Below are 17,897 nucleotides of genomic sequence, written 5' to 3'. Positions count from 1 at the left end.
GATAGTTTAGGAGTGGAGGCCACTGGGATTCTGTTGGGACACATTTGAGAGAACCCCATTGCCACTGTGGAGTCATCGGCCCCACTCCGGGGTGAAGAAGGGAATGGCAGGAAGGTCACGACCCCTCCTCCCGCTATAGAAAGAGAGGGTTGCCTCCTCCACGGAGGTGCCACGTCAGAGGACACTGCCGGCCTCGAGGAGGCGCTCGGAGCCTGCCCAGGCATGGAGGGATCCAGAGAAGTATAGTTGTTTAGGGGAGGAATGGCCCCCAAATGTGCTTCTCCCACTCCTATCTGACTCAATTAGAGAGTCTCACTCAAGTAACCCAACTGAAAAGAAAAGTCAAGGAAGGAGTGACTGGGTTCCTGTGTCCTAACGGGGAATGACAGCTGTGGTTCTTCTAACTGCAGGAATCCGTCATCGGCTCTCATCAGAGGTTCTTTGCATGAAGCGTGGTAAGCACCTACTATACACGAGCAAGACACGGTGCTAGACGCCATGCACAGAAGAAAACTGAATTAAACGCTGTCCTGATCTTCAAGGAGCTTCCAAGCGAGAGCTCCCACCGCGGCCGCCCGCGCCTGCCCACGCGTCCGTACAAGCTAACCCCCCCAGAGGGACAGAAGGGGGCGTCAGCAAATGCCAGAGAGCTATAGTTTTTTCCTGGTTCCTTTTCTGGAAATTTTACAGTTCTCTTTTTGCACTCATCTTACCCTGCTCTGCTTTGCCCAACCTCCTTTTCCATTTTCCCTCTCGGGGTCTTTTCCTCTCTTTCCATCCCAGACTGTGACCTGCTCCCTTCTACATCTCCCACCTCCCTCTTCAACCTGTCCAACTGTCCCACTCCCATTTTCCTTTCCCATATTTCTTTCCCTGACTCCCTCCCTACTCTCGGACTCTCGGGCTCCCCAGATGTCGGGCTCTCCAGATGCCGAGCTCCCCTCTCCCCACCCCCGCCCCCATCTCCTGAGGCTTCTCTTCCAGCACCAGGGACAGCTCTAGCCCCCGGAACAATGGACCCCACTTTAGGGCTCCTCTGTAAATTCTCCATCTTAGTGCCTTGCCCAACTCCTGATTGGGGAGTCAGATAGGGGAAGGCTTGTTATCAACAGGACGAGCTGATCTTCTGGGGGCGGGAAGGGAGTCGGAGGGGATGGAGATAGAAAGAGGGCGTGACTCCTGCCTGTATTGTGCGTCCCTCTCCAGGGTAGAGAATTTGTATTCCACCCCTGAGACTGACATCACCGAAGTCAAGGGAAAGGAGGTGGGAGTGTGGAGGGGGGTGTGGAGGGGGGAGGTTTTTGTTGAGGAGAGCGCGGCCGGAGAGCAGAGCTCCGGGACCCAGGTGACCGGGAAAGCAGGCAGCCCCGCGGCAGGAGCAGCCAGCAACAACCCAGGCCCGGGGACCGGGGTGGGGTGGGAGGGGGGCTAAGGGGAGGACCTGCAGGGGGCCGGCAGGGCAAAAGGGACCCCCGGAGCTCTGCCGCCATCAGAGATCAAGCACCTGGCATCAGGGATCTTCAGACCCAGGAGAAGGATCAGCCACAGGGGAGGTGTCCTCCCCAGGGAAGTCAAGGAGAGAGCCACCTGCCCCCCGCCAGGAGTGGGCCCCTCACTGACGCTGCTGGCAACAACATCAGGCCCCTTAACCCCTTAGTCTCCTTCCTATCACCCTCCTTAAGCCCCTTCCTCGCCTCCAGCACTGGCCTCAGTCCCCAGTTCCCAGCCCTCTGAGCTCTCACGCCCTGCCAACACCTAACCCTCCAGGTCTTGGCCACACCGACCCCCATCCTAGGGTATTTGCCACATCTCCAGGAGGGAGATCGTTTGTTTGGGCTATGCCTCCTGGTGGCATGACAGTGTCTGCCTAGACCCCTGACCCCTGGCCTCAACTCCCTGGGCCTCCTTTGTGCAAACAGCTCCCTCTTCTCAGCAGTGTGGCTGGGGGCCACAGAGAAAGCCAGCCCCGGCTGGGCCCCCAGCCCCCACCACTTGCCTCCTTGTTGAGCAGCTCCCCTTGGCTTTTGGGCCTTTCCCTGCTCCCCTCGGCCCCTCCTTCTGGGCCGCCCCAATGAAGGAGCCAGATGCCATCAAGCTGTTTGTGGGGCAGATCCCGAGACATCTGGAGGAAAAGGACCTGAAGCCCATCTTCGAACAGTTTGGTCGGATCTTCGAGCTGACTGTCATCAAGGACAAGTACACAGGGCTGCACAAGGGTGAGGGTCAGGCAGGCTGGGGAGACTGGGAGGAGGGGAGCCAGAATGGAGGGGTAGAGGGGCTGGTGAGGGTTGATATGCATGGAGAAGAGCTAAGGGTTAGGAAGTGTGGATGAAGGAGCTGGAAGGGAACTCACTGGGGTGGTCAGGGAGCTCCAGGGCAGAGGAGTGAGGAGGCCTCTTCTGGGTGAAGAGTTGTCAAATGGGTTGCAAAGATGTGGATCCCAGACATAGGAGGGGGTTGTTGATGTCATGAGAAGAACTCAAGAAAAAACATAGCAACAAGAGAGCTGGTTTGGGAGATAAGGAGCTGGGCAGACGTGTGTGAGAGTGTGAGAGCATATGTGTGTGCATGTTGGGCGAGAATGAGACTCTGACATAATATTGGGGTGGGGATCAGGACATAGAATCAGGTGCTCGACCTGGAAAAGAGTAGAGAAGGACTGGGCAGGTCAGGCCCAGGACTAAAGAGAGGGACCTCAGAAGCCGGGTGTGAAGGATACAGATTAGTAAAGCTCTGGGAACTGTGGGGGACTTGGAAAGTTCAGAGAGCCGAGGGAGGAGGGAGAATGCGCCTTAGGCCTATCCAAGCTGGGATGCTGGGAGCCAGGACTTGGAGAGCTCCAAGCACTGGGGTCTGAGGGGCCACACTGCCTCCCAGAGAAAAAGCTTCTCCGGCTACCTGCTCTTCCCTTTCCTTCTCTGTTTCACTCTCCACCCTCCACTTGCCTCTAGTGGAGCTGACTGGGAGATGAGGAAATGGGGAAAATGGAAGAGAAAGGTGCTGGTGACCAAGATGGAGGGAAGTGGAGGTGCAGGAGAAAGGGGAAAGGGAGCAGCTAGGGAAGAGAGGGAGCTGCTGCCTGAGCTTGTCTGGAGATCACATGCCTCTTCTCCTCTCCCCACACAAGGCCCCAGCTCCCTCTTCCCTTATCACCAGCCTTAGGGACCTCCAGGTGTATGCCCCACTTCTGGGGTAGAATGTCTACTCCCTCGCCACCCCAAAAGGCAGAGGATGGCAAGAACAGGCTGCGGTCTGGTGGGGGACTCACCTCGCACCCTGTATTTCTGTCCCTGCTCCACTTCAGGATGTGCCTTTCTGACATACTGTGCCCGCGATTCAGCCCTGAAGGCCCAGAGTGCCCTGCACGAACAGAAGACGCTTCCAGGGGTGAGTCCTGTCCTTTGCAGAGCCTGGAGGCTGAGAAGAGCCATAGAAATGGCAGGGAGCTCAACACCTTCCCAAGACTCTGAGCACATTTTCCACCTCCTCTCAGAACCAGGAAGTCCCTCTCTTGGTCTAGCATCCATCTTTCTTGCTGTAGGTGCATGCACTTCTTACCTGGAGAGAAGGAAAACAGCCATCGGCAGGATAAACATGGCCTTTACAAGGAACCCCTTCCCCACTGCCCAACTTGCTATGGGCAATACTGGGTGGGAGTGTGGGGGAAAGACTCTGGGTCACCAAGTGTGAGTCAGGGTGAGCAGGAGGCAACCAAGCACTCTTCTGGCTCCGGAGCGGAAGTGTAGAAATGCAGTCTGGGTGGCTGTGCCTACTGGCCTGAGAACAGGCAGCTGGCTTGCTAGACTGGCATCTCCGTGCTGGTTCTGAGCTCAAAGAGGCTCCCCACATCTCCCAAAAGGGCCCTGGAGAAGAGCCACAGGGCATCAGCAAAGAGCAAGGCAAGTCTAGACTGGAAGTGAGCCTGGGGCAGTGAGCAAGGGCAGGCACTGTGAGGGGGCTTAGGGCAGCCTCTGACATGGCCTCCCTCCTGCAAGGTCAGATAGATCTCTTTGTTTCTTCTTCTCTTATGAACTGTTCCAAGCCTGGGCTGGCAAATGAAGGCGGGAATGAAAAATCTTAGACTGCCCCTTATCATGGAAGCTGGGGCGAGGACATTCCACTCCCCTTTATTATCTTCTGCTTCTATTTTCCCCCAGACAATACTTCCTGAGACCTACCTCCATCCCCACCTTTGGCAAACATTTGCTCAGTAGGGTCTGGGTGCTAGACCCACATCAGGCCTCTGCTCCGACTCCCCTGTGGGAAGTGGAGAATGATGTGGATCATCCATCTCTCCTCTTCTGGGGAGAGAAACAGACAAAACAGATGGGAAGAGAGAGGAATCTAGGAAAATCAGAGCTACTTGGGCCACCGGCAACTTCCAACCCTTCATATAGCCCTGATCCAGCCCTCCTCCTTGCCCTCAACCTTCGAGTACCACTAGGAAGCAAAACCACTGACCCCACACAATTATCTTATCCCAGGGGGTGGCAAAAAAGTCACTGCCCATCACAGCCCTAGGTAAGGGCCTGTGCACATGTGTGAGCAGGGGTCCGAGGCCAGTGTGCATGCCCAATGTGAGTTCCTGACAGGCCAGATGGGGGCATGGGAACACACATGCTTGGGAAGCCTGGGCCCCAAAGAGTCCCAACTTTCTCTTCTCTCCTTTTCTCTGTGGAGGCTCTTCTCAAATGGACAATTTCATCCCCAGTGCTATCTGTCTTTTTCTGTTCGTTGTCTCCTACCTCAGAGCCCTGCAGAAACTAGAGGGGTTGAGGGAACTTGGATGAAAGAGACACCCTGGGGATGCCAGCTGGGTGTCTCCTTCCGGTCTGTGTCCCTCTAGCTGCCTGGCAGCTTGGGCAGAGCTTATCCTGGGTGCGAAGAGGCACTGCCTGCCCTTCCTGGGGAAGCAGCCCAGGATGGGGTGAGGAAAAAGGCACCAGGTTAATGATTGTCTAGCCCTCCTCCAGAGCTCCCAGGTGACCTGAATTGTCCACTTTGCTGTGACCCCAGGGAATAGAATCTAGAGGGATCTGCCAGGGTTTCCACTAGGAAATGAAGGTTTCAGCCTCCAAGGAGACCCCCATACTAGAGGTTTGAGGGAGCAGCCCCAGGGCAGTTGAGGGGAGCAGATGTCTGAGACTAAGTCCTGCCCGACCCTTTGTCACTCCCAGATCTTCTCCTGCCACCTGTCTTCCACCCCCAGTGTGTGTACAGTGCGTACGTGTGTGTACAGTATGTATGTGGTGTGTGTCTGTGTGTGTAGAGTGTGGGTACTGTGTGTGTATGGTGTGTGTACCTGTGCATGTACAGTGTGTGTGTACAGTATGTGTATATACAGTGTGTACAGTGCATGTGCATACAAAGTGTGTGTGGTGTGATTATGGTGTGTGCGTAAAGTGTGTGTGCAGTGTATTTCACTGCATGTGTGTATACAGTATGTTCAGAGTGTGTGTATAGTGTGCAGTATGTGTACAGCATGTGCAGTGTGTGTAGCATGTGTAAAGTGTGTGCGTACGGTGTGCAGTGTGTGTGTGTGTTAGCCTGTGTGTTGTGTGCCGTGTGTGCAGTGTGTGTACAGCACGTGCAGTATGTGTGTAGCGTGTGCAGTGTGTGTACAATGTGTGTGTTGTGTGTACACTGTGTGTGTACAGTGTGTGCAGTGCATGTATAGCATGTGCAGTATGTGTACAATGTGCAGTGTGTATATAGCATGTGTGGTGTGTAGCTTGTGTGTGTAGTGTGTGCAGTGTGTACAGTGTGCAGTGTGTGTAGCATGTACAGTGTGTATACAGTGTACAGTGTGTATATAGCATTTGTAGTGTGTGTATAGTGTGCAGTGTGTATATAGCATGTGCGGTGTGTGTAGCGTGTGTAGTGTGTGTATCATGTGCAGTGTGTGTAGCGTGTGTAGTGTGTGTACAGTGTGCAGTGTGTATATAGCATGTGCAGTGTGTGTAGTGTGTGTATAGTGTGTAGTGTGTGTAGTGTGTGCAGTGTGTGTATAGTGTGTAGCATGTGTAGTGTGTATAGTGTGTAGTGTGTATATAGCATGTATGGTGTGTGTAGCGTGTGCGGTGTGTGTAGCGTGTGTAGTGTGTGTATAGTGTGCAGTGTGTATATAACATGTGCGGTGTGTGTAGCGTGTGTAGTGTGTATAGTGTGCAGTGTGTATATAGTATGTGTGGTGTGTGTAGCGTGTGTAGTGTGTGTACGGTGTGCAGTGTGTGTATAACATGTGTGGTGTGTGTAGCGTGTGTAGTGTGTATAGTGTGCAGTGTGTATATAGTATGTGTGGTGTGTGTAGCGTGTGTAGTGTGTGTACAGTGTGCAGTGTGTGTAGTGTGCAATGTGTGCACAGTGTGCAGTGTGTATATAGCATGGGCGGTGTGTGTAGCGTGTGCATAATGTGCAGTGGGTGTAGCGTGTGTAGTGTATGTATACTGTATAGTGTGTGTATAGTGTGCAGTGTGTGTAGCATGTACAGTGTGTGTGCAGTGTATGCAGTGCATGTGTAGCGTGCAATGTGTGCACAGCATGTACAGTGTGTGTACAGCATGTTGGCTCCTGCATGATTGTGTTGGAAAGTTCTTCTCGTTGTCTAACAACCTCCAGGCCATCCTGCTGCTTCCAGGCTTCTCTCTTTGTTCCCCATCTTTATCACTTGGAATCTACAAGGTGCAGCCGTCTTAAGGTGATGTGTTGGGCTGCAGAGGGAAAAAATGGGGCTGGGCCTATGGCCCATTGAGCAGCATTTCCTCTTCTTTCCCCTAAGAGTTCTAGGGAGTGGCTCTGTCACAGATGCCTGGATTTGTCCTGTTAGCAAGGAGTGTCCTGCTGGAGGCAGTGGTGTGAGGGATGTAGTCTATCTGGCCTACCTTTCCCCCTTCACTCTGGACCAAAACTCCTCTGGGGACGTGGGCCTTCACTGCTAACTTGCAGCTGGGAAGATGGATTCTGGTCTCCTGGAGGGACATGAGTATGGTGTAAGACTCCAGAAACAAGGGTAGAGCCAGGAGTGGCAGGGCCCCAGGCCTGTGCCTTAAAGAGAGTTAGATTTTGTATGAACTCTTCTTGGAAATGGGGTGTTTGCTATTGGTGAGAAGGACAAGGACCTTAAAAGCAATCACACTGGCAGAGGTTGCTCAGCCACACTGGGTTGGGGTATAAATAGCCCCTTCTTCTTTGGGAGGCCCTAGGGAGGGCTTGCCACCTTGTGGGTGGTAGCTAGGGAAGAGAGGTGCCAGCGCCTGGTTGCCAGGTAAACAGGGCACAGCTGGACTCAGGGGAGGGGGCAGGTGTGCCCAGCAGAGCTAACAAAGCCTGAGCTTCCCACAGGAAGTGCTAGGCCAAGAAGGTGGCCAGGGACAAGCACTGGGGCACCAAGAGGGCCTGTCTATGAGGGCAGGGAGAGTGTCCTTTCAACATAGTCCTTGCTGTGCTCTGTACACTGGTGTGTGTTTTTGTGCAAACCCACTTCAGCTGTGGGTATTTATTGATATGCTATTTTTGTGCATGGGAGCCTGAGCAGGGAGGAAACCTCATCCTTTCTCTCTGGGTCTCTCATCTCCAACTGGAGCAGCAAATCCCCCAAGGGACTTTTGGTGGGGGTGGGGGTTAGCACCAAGCATAAGAATTCCCATGACGGGTGGCGCCTGTGGCTCAGTGAGCAGGGCGCCGGCCCCATATACCGAGGGTGGCGGGTTCAAACCCGGCCCCGGCCAAACTGCAACAAAAAAAATAGCAGGGCGTTGTGGCGGGCGCCTGTAGTCCCAGCTACTCGGGAGGCTGAGGCAGGAGAATCACCTAGGCCCAGGAGTTGGAGGTTGCTGTGAGCTGTGTGACGCCATGGCACTTTACCGAGGGCCATAAAGTGAAACTCTGTCTCTACAAAAAAAAAAAAAAAAAAAAGAATTCCCATGACACTGGGACCCTGGTTCTAATTCTACCTCTCCTGGAGGTGGGTGTCTGGCTGCTGAGGCGCCTACAAGGGAATTTCCTGACAACTGTGGCTGCAGTCTACAGTATAGGAGAAAAGGGCTGAGCGGCCACTCACCCAGAAATGGCTGACCCCTGTGCTGTGCCTTGCACACACACATACACACACACTCCTAAGGAGATTGAGCCTTGGAGTGGATAATCCCAGATTGGTGGGCGATAAAGTGGGGGTGGGGGGATTGGCTGGAGGATTTGTGTGACTGTTACCCTCCCTCCCCACCAGCTGCTCTCAGATCCAGATACCAGGGAAGTGCAGCCCTGGGCAAAGAGCACCAGTTAAAGTGGGGCTTAGATCTGACCCATGCTGGGACTGGCAGAGCTGGCCTGCCCTGACTGGCATGATGGGAAACCTGGGAAGAGGGTCCAGTGTGAGGAGGGCAGGGGCCACTGTTACTCTGCACCCTTCTGCGTTGAGGAATGCCACAAGACTTTCAAATGCTGCAGTGCGAGGGCACTGGCAACCCCCTCACCAGACCACCCCCTTGTCTCAAAGATGAGGAATTTGCCTCCCAATGGATACAAGTAGTACCCAAGTCTGAGGTCACCAGCTAGTGAGGGGCAGGGGAGGGCCAGTCCTTGAACCCAGGTCTCCTGACTCCCAGTCCAGTGCCTTTCCTGAGGGCGCCTCAGGACAGAAGTGAATGGCGTGACTTTGACGGTAGTAGGACTGCCTTGCCACCAGAAGAGCAGGGCACCCAGATGAGGCCCTCTAGCAGTCAAAGTCTTCAATAGTAGAATACTTTCTGTTTCTAGAGACTAAGTTCTTCTCCTTTTCCAGTTCCCTTAGTGCTGTCTGCCCTGGTTAAGGAAGTCAACCTGCAGGAGGAATTTCCAAGTCCTCTCCCGGGACAAGAATGTGGAGAGTGGTACTAGGAACTTGGTAGGGGTTAGGGAGAGAGGTTAGAGCTCTGGAGGGTTTCTGTGCACAGGACAAATTCTGAGGGAGTATGGGGACAGCGTCTCTACCTTTAGAGCTCTCCAGACATCAAGGATTTGCTCTGGAGGAGAGAGGCAGAAGACCAGTATGGCCTCTGCAGGCCTCTGCAAGCATCTCTCAGGAACCGGGAAGCTTTCTCAGCCCCTCCCCCACCTCCCAGCCCCCACCAAATCCTCTATCCCCCCCAGCCCCCGGCATACCCTGTTCCCACTCCCCCCCAACTCCTTCTCCGGTTGTGTGGAGCAGCAGAAGTGATAACGTCACCACGGTCGCCAGGGAGACAGGGAGGGATAAATCAGGCTGAGTGGGCGGTTGCCATGGTGCGCATTCTCCTGTTGCCACGGAGACTGGGCATCTGCTCCCTTTGTGCTGCCCAAGTGCCTTCCCCCTGGGGTCAAGGGGTATAGGGGGCAGAAAGAGAGGCAGACACAGCACTAGGGTCAGAAGAAAGTCCAGGCCTCTGCAGAGTCTCCCCCAGTCTAGAGTCCACTGGGGCTTCTTCATGGGGTGGCCTCTGTGCTCCCACTTTGTAGCATTGAGGCAGCTCTTACTAAACAGCCCCTTGGTTGGGCTGTCTCAGGCGCTGAGTCTTGTGAGCAGTCCTCTGCTCCCCCAGGAGAGCAGCACGTATCCCTGGCCGAGTTGCCTGGGGCCTGATCTGAGCCTGGAGCTGAGCCCCGTGAGCATCTCCCCTACATCCTCTCTGCCTGCTGCCTCTGGTCCCCTCAGGCTTTAACCCCAAAGCATGGCGGGCCCATTCCTTCCTTCCCAATAGAAACTTAGAGGCATCCAAAGGAGACCCCAGCAGCCACCTTCGCTTCTCTCTTTTAGATGAACAGGCCGATCCAGGTCAAGCCTGCGGACAGCGAGAGCCGAGGAGGTAGGTTCTGTACCTCTAGACTCAGTCTCTCTCCTTCCCATCTCAGGCCCAGGGCTTCAAGTAGCTGAGGGGAAGTCTTTCTTGCAGAAGAAAATCTGACAATTCTGAAGAGCTCCCAGATAAGGTGGGGAAAGGAGTCAGTGATAGAGATGGTGTGAGATCAGTACCAATGTAGAGACAGCAAAACTGAGGCTCTCAAGTGCAAGTCCTTCAGCGCTGAGAGGAGCACTCTGCAACTGTACCCATTCCCCAGCCATCGCCCCCTCACACCCGGGAGCTAGGGGCCCCCAGGGTGGGGAAGCAGAGTCAGAGGCTCCCAGAGGAGTGGCCACTGTGGGCTGTGAGAGCAGTCGGCCGGCCCTGAGCACACTCTGGTCCCGTGCCTCTCCCCAGAAGACCGGAAGCTCTTTGTAGGGATGCTTGGGAAGCAGCAGACAGATGAGGACGTCCGGAAGATGTTCGAGCCTTTTGGCACCATAGACGAGTGCACTGTGCTCCGGGGGCCGGATGGCACCAGCAAAGGTAGTGGCCCACAGCCCTCTCCCCCGGGGACGCTCCTTACCAGCCCCCGAGGCCCTGGGTGCCCCTGTGAAGCCCTGGGAATGGGGACTCACCCTTCCTCTTCCACCTCCACCTCTCCAGGCTGTGCCTTTGTGAAGTTCCAGACCCACGCAGAGGCCCAGGCAGCCATCAACACCCTTCACAGCAGCCGGACCCTGCCGGTGAGCCCTGCCCCTGCCTCTCAGGCCTCTCCTTACCCTTGCCCAGCACCAGTCATGGCACAGAGGGGCATTTTACTCAGGATAAGGTCTTGGAATTTACTGAAAAGAAATGTCCCGGCAGAAGAAAAAAACTGCTCAGGGACATCCTCCTTTTCCAAGTACCATTCTCCAGCCCTCATTCCCATATGTGTCCTTCATTGCCAGGACAAATTCCCAGACCTCTGCTCCTGCCTCCTCCACTCCTCTGCCTTCCCTTCACCCCCGACCCTACCTCCCTATATCCCCATCTCATTTGCTGGGCCATCAGGACACTTACTTAAGGCTTCCTATGTTTATTCTGTTTCCCTGTATGTTAGCATGGGTTCAGTGACTGCACGCCTGGGGGGTCCCCAAAAAAGCCAGCCTCTAAATTGGAACTAGCTGGCTCAGGAGGTCCACTCCCTGTCACTCGATGTTCTCTAGCAAACGCCCTTATCTAGAAAACTGTGTTGGCCGCCCTAGGCCCCTTCCAGCTTCGAGATTTGGAGATTCTATGATAATCCTTACAAAAGTTCCAGTTTGGTTTTTATTCAGCTCAGGCTGGTATTAAAATTTGAGGCTGTGTCCCCTGAGTACATCATGGTGACTAGGGGGTGGGGCAGGAGTCATGGTGAGTGAGGTCAGGGAACTTCAAGGCAAGACCAGCCCGACACGAAGCATTTGCTGTGGCTGAGACTGTGGCGACAGTCTCCAGCTCAGCATCCTCATGGAGAAGCGACTGATGTCCTTCCTTCCCATGCTGGTAGGCCTTCCATTTCTCAAGCACGTGCCTTCACAGCCCTGTTTCTTCTAGCTTGTATGTGTGCCAGAAGGAGGAAAGGGTGGGATTAAAATCTCCCCATCTGACATAGGCAAAATGATGGCCGCCCTCCCAAAGAGGCCAAGCTGTGCCATATTCTGAGGGCTCTGGGGAGCAGCCACCCTGACTCTACCTCTGACCTGCGTGTGGGGCCTGTGCCCAGGGTGCCTCGTCCAGTCTGGTGGTGAAGTTCGCTGACACGGAGAAGGAGCGAGGTCTCCGCCGGATGCAGCAAGTGGCCACCCAGTTGGGCATGTTCAGCCCTATCGCCCTCCAGTTTGGAGCCTACAGCGCCTACACCCAGGCTGTGAGCACCACCTACCCTGTGTCCCTTCCTGCAGGGCCTGCCGTGTCCTGCCCCCACCTTCAACTGTCAAGGGCCAGGGCTGGGGGGAAGACAGGCAGGTTGGTGGGGGCCTAGTCCCATCTCCTCTCTCCCTGCCCAGCTGATGCAGCAGCAGGCAGCCCTGGTGGCGGCTCACAGTGCCTACCTCAGCCCCATGGCCACCATGGCCGCTGTGCAGATGCAGCACATGGCTGCCATCAATGCCAATGGCCTCATCACCACCCCCATCACTCCATCCTCAGGTAAGGCCAGGAGGCAGGGCAGGGCACTATAGCGGGTGGGGGTGGGACAGGCCCAGCCAATGTCAGGGAAGCAGTTGGGGGCCAGGAGGGGCTGGGAGTGCAGAGTGGCCTGGTTCCTCCCTGCTGCCTCTGACTTGCTGACTGGCTCTCTGCACCTGTGTATGTCCATTTTTCTGCTGTCCCTGTTGCTTTCTCCTGCCCAGGAACCAGCACCCCTCCTGCCATCGCTGCCACGCCTGTCTCTGCCATCCCTGCTGCCCTGGGTGTCAACGGCTACAGCCCGGTGCCCACCCAGCCCACTGGGCAGCCTGCCCCTGATGCTTTGTATCCCAACGGGGTTCACCCCTACCCAGGTGGGGCTCTCTGCTTATCCTACCCTGCCCCAGCTACCAGCCAGGACTCACCTTCCCTCCCCAGCTTTCAGGGCTACAGGTGCCTTTTCCTACCCTGTTGCTCTGGCAGGGATGCTCCTTCTCATTCTCCTGACTGGGCACACTGACACTTGCCCAGGGTTGCATGCCAGCCACAGATCCCAGTCTTCGCAACACCTCTCCCCTTCTTCTTCCCACTGCTTTATGCATTTCCACCTTCTCACTTCATGCCCTGTGCCCAAAGAGTCTGTCCTTCCCCTTTGCCTAGCCTCTGCTCAGAGAGGTACCAGGGGGGCTCCCACTGTGTCCCAGGCCCACCCTCACGCTCTGTGCTGCTCTTCCCAGCCCAGAGCCCCGCAGCCCCCGTGGACCCCCTGCAGCAGGCCTACGCAGGGATGCAGCACTACGCAGGTGAGGAAGTGGGCCCTGCTCGGGGGGAAGGGATGGCAAGAGGGAAAGACAGCTAGAAACTGGGTCTGGACTTCTTGGCTCCCTACAAGCACCCACTCTAGCAGGCTTTGCTGATAGGCCATACCTGTGAGGATGGTGAGGATGGACCATAGGGGCAGTGCTCCTGGGGCTGGGAGACAGCTCCCTCCTGGCCTGGGCTGAGGGAAGGGAGACAGGGTTGGCTGGGAGGGCCCTGGAGTTGGGGAAACCCGAGCGGCTTGCTCTGCTCTTCCTGCCCACCAGCGTACCCCACAGCCTACAGCCTGGTGGCACCTGCGTTCCCGCAGTCTCCCGCCCTGGTTGCCCAGCAGCCCCCACCACCCCCGCAGCAGCAGCAGCAGCAGCAGCAGCAGCAGCAGCAACAACAACAACAACAACAACAGCAGCAAAGAGAAGGTGCTGGTCTGGGACAGGGTCAGAGCCGAGGCCTTCAGGGATGGGAAGGCCCCTGGTGTGAGATCAGGGACCTCTTATTGCCCTGCATGAAGCCCAGCTCTTGCCTGTGTGTGGGGATGAAGACAAGTGGGGAGGTGTCACATTGCTGGGGACTGCCCTGGAGATCCCCCCAGGATCTCCTTTCCCTGGGACCTCTGCTCTTTGAGTTTGCCTATTGCCATGCTGAGCTCTTCCTTCTGCCTCTGCTGCTACCAGGCCCTGACGGCTGCAACATCTTCATCTACCACCTGCCCCAGGAATTTACGGACTCAGAGATCCTTCAGATGTTTGTCCCCTTTGGCCACGTCATCTCAGCCAAGGTCTTTGTGGACCGGGCTACCAATCAGAGCAAATGTTTTGGTAAGAATAAGAAGAAACATGGGTGGCACCTGTGGCTCAGTGAGTAAGGCGCCAGCCCTATATACCGAGGGTGGTGGGTTCGAACCCTGCCCCTGCCAAACTGCAACAACAACTAAAAATAGCCAGGCGTTGTGGCGGGCACCTGTAGTCCCAGCTACTTGGGAGGCTGAGGCAAGAGAATCACCTAAGCCTAAGAGCTGGAGGTTGCTGTGAGCTGTGACACTAAGGAACTCTACTGAGGGTGACAAAGTAAGACTGTGTTTCTGGAAAAAAAAAAAGAATACTATGAACCAAAAGACAAAATACTGCACATCTTTTTGCCAAATTCCAAATTAGGACAAGGTCTAATACATTCGAGGGCATCTGTGGTCACAATGAGCCCAGTACTTGAAATCCTGATTGTCTAACAGTATGAAAGAACCACCTTTGATATCCCAACACCCCATCCTACTTTCTGCCCAGGATTTCTCTTCCTCCAGCTTCAGTTTTCGTCCCTAAGAACTGGCGAAATTCATTCTCCATGGGGTCTGAAATAGTCTCACCATCTGGAGATGTTTGGGAGGTTTTGGCTCCTTTCACATCTTTGAAAAGCTTCTTCAGGGGAGAAAGGAAACATTCTTATCTGCCCTGCTTCAGAAGCCATTTAGAGTGCGCAAATGGCAGTTTTCAAAAGACAGGTTCAGAGTTAGCCAGACCGAGGAAGTAGCCACGCTGCAAAGAAGTCCTAGTCTGCATGAGAAGCTGGCCTGGGTCCGCCACTCGCTCTGCCGGTCACCAAATCCTCACCGAGTGCCCACTATGTGCAAGGCGGCCACCAGGGCACGTGGGACTCCTGGAGGAATCGGGGTAGTGCTCTGACACCAGAGCACAGGTCCTGGCTGTGTATAGGAAGGCGGGGAGGGCCGAGCCAAGCCCTGTGCTCCTCTCACCGCAGGCTTTGTGAGTTTTGACAATCCGGCCAGCGCCCAGGCTGCCATCCAGGCCATGAATGGTTTCCAGATTGGCATGAAGCGCCTCAAAGTCCAGTTAAAACGGCCTAAGGATGCCAACCGGCCCTACTGAGGGCTCCCAGGTGGGTCCTGCTCTTGACTCGTGCCCTCCTCTCCAGTCCCTGAACACTACACCTCAGTTGCTCTGCCCTGCCATCTTCTGCCACGTCAGGGCTGCCCCCCAACTCTGGACACTTGGAGCAGGAATCTGGGGCAGATTTTCAGTCATCCAAGTCATTTGCTTTCACTCTTGCTCTAGTGTGCACACACATGTGTGCACACATGCACACACACGCACACACGTACACAAATGTACACATACGCATGCACACATGCACACACATGCACACGCACGCACACACGCTGACCCTAGAAAAAGCCAAGTGTGTATCTCGGTGCACTCCCCAGATTTCCTCACCATCTGGTCTGTTTGTCTGGTCAGTGTCCATGTGTCTGTCTCCTTCTGGTTTTCCTTTGGGTTGGAGTGGAGTTAGGGGAGTAGAGTGTTAGGGATAAGGGGACTGGGTTAGGATACTGGCGGGTTGTATGATCTCCAGCTCCAGGAATCCCTGCTTTCCTGAGAAGTGGAGTGGTCAGGCCTTTGCTGCCTGGACGTCAGGTGATCTTTCTTACATTGCAGTGGACCCACAGGACAGCCTGGGGGATGCCCAAACTCCAGGCCTCTTGAGAATCGCTTTAACTAGAAGAGGTTGAAATCTTGCACTCCCTGTAAATTTACGTATCAGGTTCCCTCCACCCTGCTGCCTGACACCATTTCAACCTCCTGGCCACAGAGCTGTGAGCCTTGGTTCGCATTATTTAATTTCCTTTGGACCAAACCCTTGAAAGAACACAACCCAAGAAAAATACCCACATGTTCTGTTTTTCCCCTTTCCCCCCAATCCTGGCTGCTTAACTCCCCCCACCTTGGGGGGGCCCCCCCAGCCCAGGGCCCGTGTCCATTGTCGGCCGAAGCCCCCATCCCTGGACCCCTGTAAGTTGCATGGATCGAGCGTGTTGTCTTTGGAGCTGATTGTTTGTTATTTGGGGAGGGGGCTGCAGAGGGAAGCGCCCCCCAAGCCCAAGGTCAGGGCTGGGGGCAGCTTGAGGGATGTGTTTGGTCAACAGTGGTTGGTGACTGTGGTCTGTGTTCTGTGCACTTCTCTCTTGCTTTCTCTGTTCTTTTCCAAAAAGGAATGAGGGCACAACCTGGGGGCTGGGGGCGGTTTCACCACAGGAGACTCCATCCCCAAGTCCATGTCTGGGCTCCACCCGCCTTCTCTGCAGACGCCCCTCCTTTCCAGGTGTCTGCCTCCTCACACCTGCTCCCTGCTCCCAGACCCCTCTGCCTGCTCCTGTCTCAGTTCTGTCTCTGCCTCCAGGTCCCTGTCTCTTCCAGTCTTTGTTTTTCTCAAGGGACTATTTATGTCCTTCCTGACATCCTTTGGTTTCCTGTATCGTCTGACCTTTTCTCCTGTGTCCTCTCTCCCTGCCCCTTACTCTCATGGCTTGGGGTGGAGGGTGCCAATGGGTCTGTTGGGACTCCGGCCTTTCTGATGATCTGTCTTCCCATCCTAGACACTCCCTTTGCTCCCTCACAAAGCCCAAAAGGGCACCTAGGAGGTAATAGGCCCTTGGGCCAGGGAAACATAGCCATGGCCCTGCAAAGAGGCAGGGTGCTGGTAGTGGGCCAGGGTCCTGTGCCCCCAGACACTGTCGCCCACCCCAGGTGCTCCCCCTCCCCCAGGGCCTGTAACCCTCACCACTGTCCTCTTCCCTGTGCTTCATCCAGATTTCCTTCCTTTGCAGGTCTGGAGACCCCAGAGGAAGAGGCACCTTATACCCTCTTCCCACAACTGGCCCCAGCCCTCTCTGCACATCTGCCCTAGGCTTTGATTGGGCTCTGGGGCAAAAGCTGCTTCATGGCCCTGGGGGCACAGGACACTGGCCAACTCGCAGCACCCTGCCTCTCTGAAGGGCTGTGGCTATGCTTCCCTGGCTCCAAGGACCTGTTTCCTCCCAAGGTGCCCTTTTGGCCTTTGTGAAGGAGCAAGGAACAGGCTTGCAGGTTCTGGGGTATCTGCCTTCTGCTAGGGCTCCTGTGATGGGCCTTCTGCACCCAGTGTTTGTACTTGCCTCCCCCACCAGCCAGCCTGTTCTACCTGTACAGGCCCTGGGAGGGCAGTGGAAGCCTCCACACACTCCCTGCCCCTTGCCCCCTCTTGCCCCCAAGAGGGCTGCCAGAGGCTGGCTCTCACATTCCCCTCCACCTTCAGCTAGAGGTAGGATATCCCTGAATCCCCGGGCTGCTAGCCCTAAAACTCACTGCCCCCTCCAAGTGCCCCCTCTAAAGAGGGTTTGGGAGAGCCCTGAGGGCTGCCTTTCCACCAGTCAGCCACAGAGACCCTCCTTCTTTCATGAGGAAAAGACCTCCTCCTGAACCCCTAAAAATGTTTACAGTCTCTGCTGGTCCCCTCTGTGTAAATGCCACTGCCGCCCATGTGCTATCCAGCCCACCCACCCAGCCGGAAGCTGCCGTCTCTCTTTCTGGGAGTTTAGACAATGTTGTCCTTCGATTTTTTTCTCTCTCTCTTGATTTCTCCCTTTCCTTTGGGGGCTAATTGCGCATTTGGGAGGAGGGATGTGGGGAGGGCTAAAGGGGTTTATTACCTGATCTAGAGGTTTTAGGGAAAAGAAAATGGGGTGGGGGTGGGAGCGGTACGGGAAGACTGGGGAGTCAGTTTGAGACAGTTCTTTATGCTTAACTTATTTATTTATTGTATTTTACTTTTAAAGAGTTGGTCTTTTCTGTCTAAATAAAGAGTTTTAAAGCATTAAATAAGAGTCTCGGAAGGTCGAGTGTAGGGGATTGTTCCCTACCCACACTGGGCAAAGGGAGGGAGGAAAAAAAGAATGAGGTCTGGGAAAGAAAACTCTATCAGGGAAGGCCTGGCCTTTGCTTTTGAGCAGCATCCAGGTCTTGCTTGTGGTTTCATGATATGGTCTTCAGTCTTTGGGGCTTAATTCTGGAACATTCTGCAGAGCTGAGCACAGGAAGAAGGGAGTGGGTGAGCCAATCCTCTCCCCTGGATCCGCCCTCTCCCTCTGGCGGCTGGGGACTTGTGTCTCATACTGCAGACCTGTATTTGCACTGAGGCAAGCTCTCTGCAAGCCGCTGTTACCACCAGTTCTGTGCGTGGCTCTATCCTAGGCCCTCATTGTGCATTTCCTCATTTAACCTCCCAACAACCCTGTGAGGCAGAATACAATTTTATAGTCAGGGAAAAGGATGTTTAAAGGTTAATTAACTTACCTGGAATCACAAA

General features: G+C 55.1%; 1 protein-coding gene across 3 annotated transcripts; it reads left to right on the top strand.

The window, feature by feature from the left end:
* The first annotated feature begins 1,285 nt into the window (after positions 1–1,285).
* Positions 1,286–17,405, top strand: CELF3 (CUGBP Elav-like family member 3). Of its 3 annotated transcripts, XM_053591563.1 has the most exons (14): positions 1,286–1,345; positions 2,111–2,216; positions 3,305–3,387; positions 9,770–9,818; positions 10,212–10,340; positions 10,461–10,540; positions 11,542–11,685; positions 11,825–11,966; positions 12,170–12,319; positions 12,683–12,748; positions 13,031–13,183; positions 13,439–13,582; positions 14,517–14,654; positions 16,381–16,743. In XM_053591563.1, the coding sequence occupies exons 4-13, from the start codon at positions 9,770–9,772 to the stop codon at positions 14,642–14,644; spliced, it is 1,185 nt and encodes a 394-aa protein (XP_053447538.1). In that variant the 5' UTR covers positions 1,286–1,345; positions 2,111–2,216; positions 3,305–3,387; the 3' UTR covers positions 14,645–14,654; positions 16,381–16,743. The 3 variants fall into 3 exon arrangements, with proteins under 3 accessions (XP_053447538.1, XP_053447536.1, XP_053447537.1); XM_053591561.1 differs by having other exon boundaries at positions 1,305–2,216; positions 16,381–17,405; XM_053591562.1 differs by lacking the exons at positions 1,286–1,345; positions 2,111–2,216; positions 3,305–3,387 and adding an exon at positions 7,921–9,617.
* The last annotated feature ends 492 nt before the right edge of the window (positions 17,406–17,897 follow it).

Source organism: Nycticebus coucang, chromosome 5, assembly GCF_027406575.1.
Source record: "Nycticebus coucang isolate mNycCou1 chromosome 5, mNycCou1.pri, whole genome shotgun sequence".
Classification (NCBI taxonomy): Eukaryota; Metazoa; Chordata; class Mammalia; order Primates; family Lorisidae; genus Nycticebus; species Nycticebus coucang.
The sequence above is the reverse complement of the archived record's forward strand: the minus strand, read 5'-3'. Positions and strand labels throughout refer to the sequence as shown.

Bases quoted from the DNA above. Each gene is read 5' to 3' on its own strand.
- CELF3 (XM_053591561.1), top strand. From the start codon at position 2,072: ATGAAGGAGCCAGATGCCATCAAGCTGTTTGTGGGGCAGATCCCGAGA. The intron at 3,388-9,769 runs GTGAGTCCTGTC...TCTCTCTTTTAG, and splicing joins AACAGAAGACGCTTCCAGGG to ATGAACAGGCCGATCCAGGT. The intron at 10,541-11,541 runs GTGAGCCCTGCC...GCCTGTGCCCAG, and splicing joins ACAGCAGCCGGACCCTGCCG to GGTGCCTCGTCCAGTCTGGT.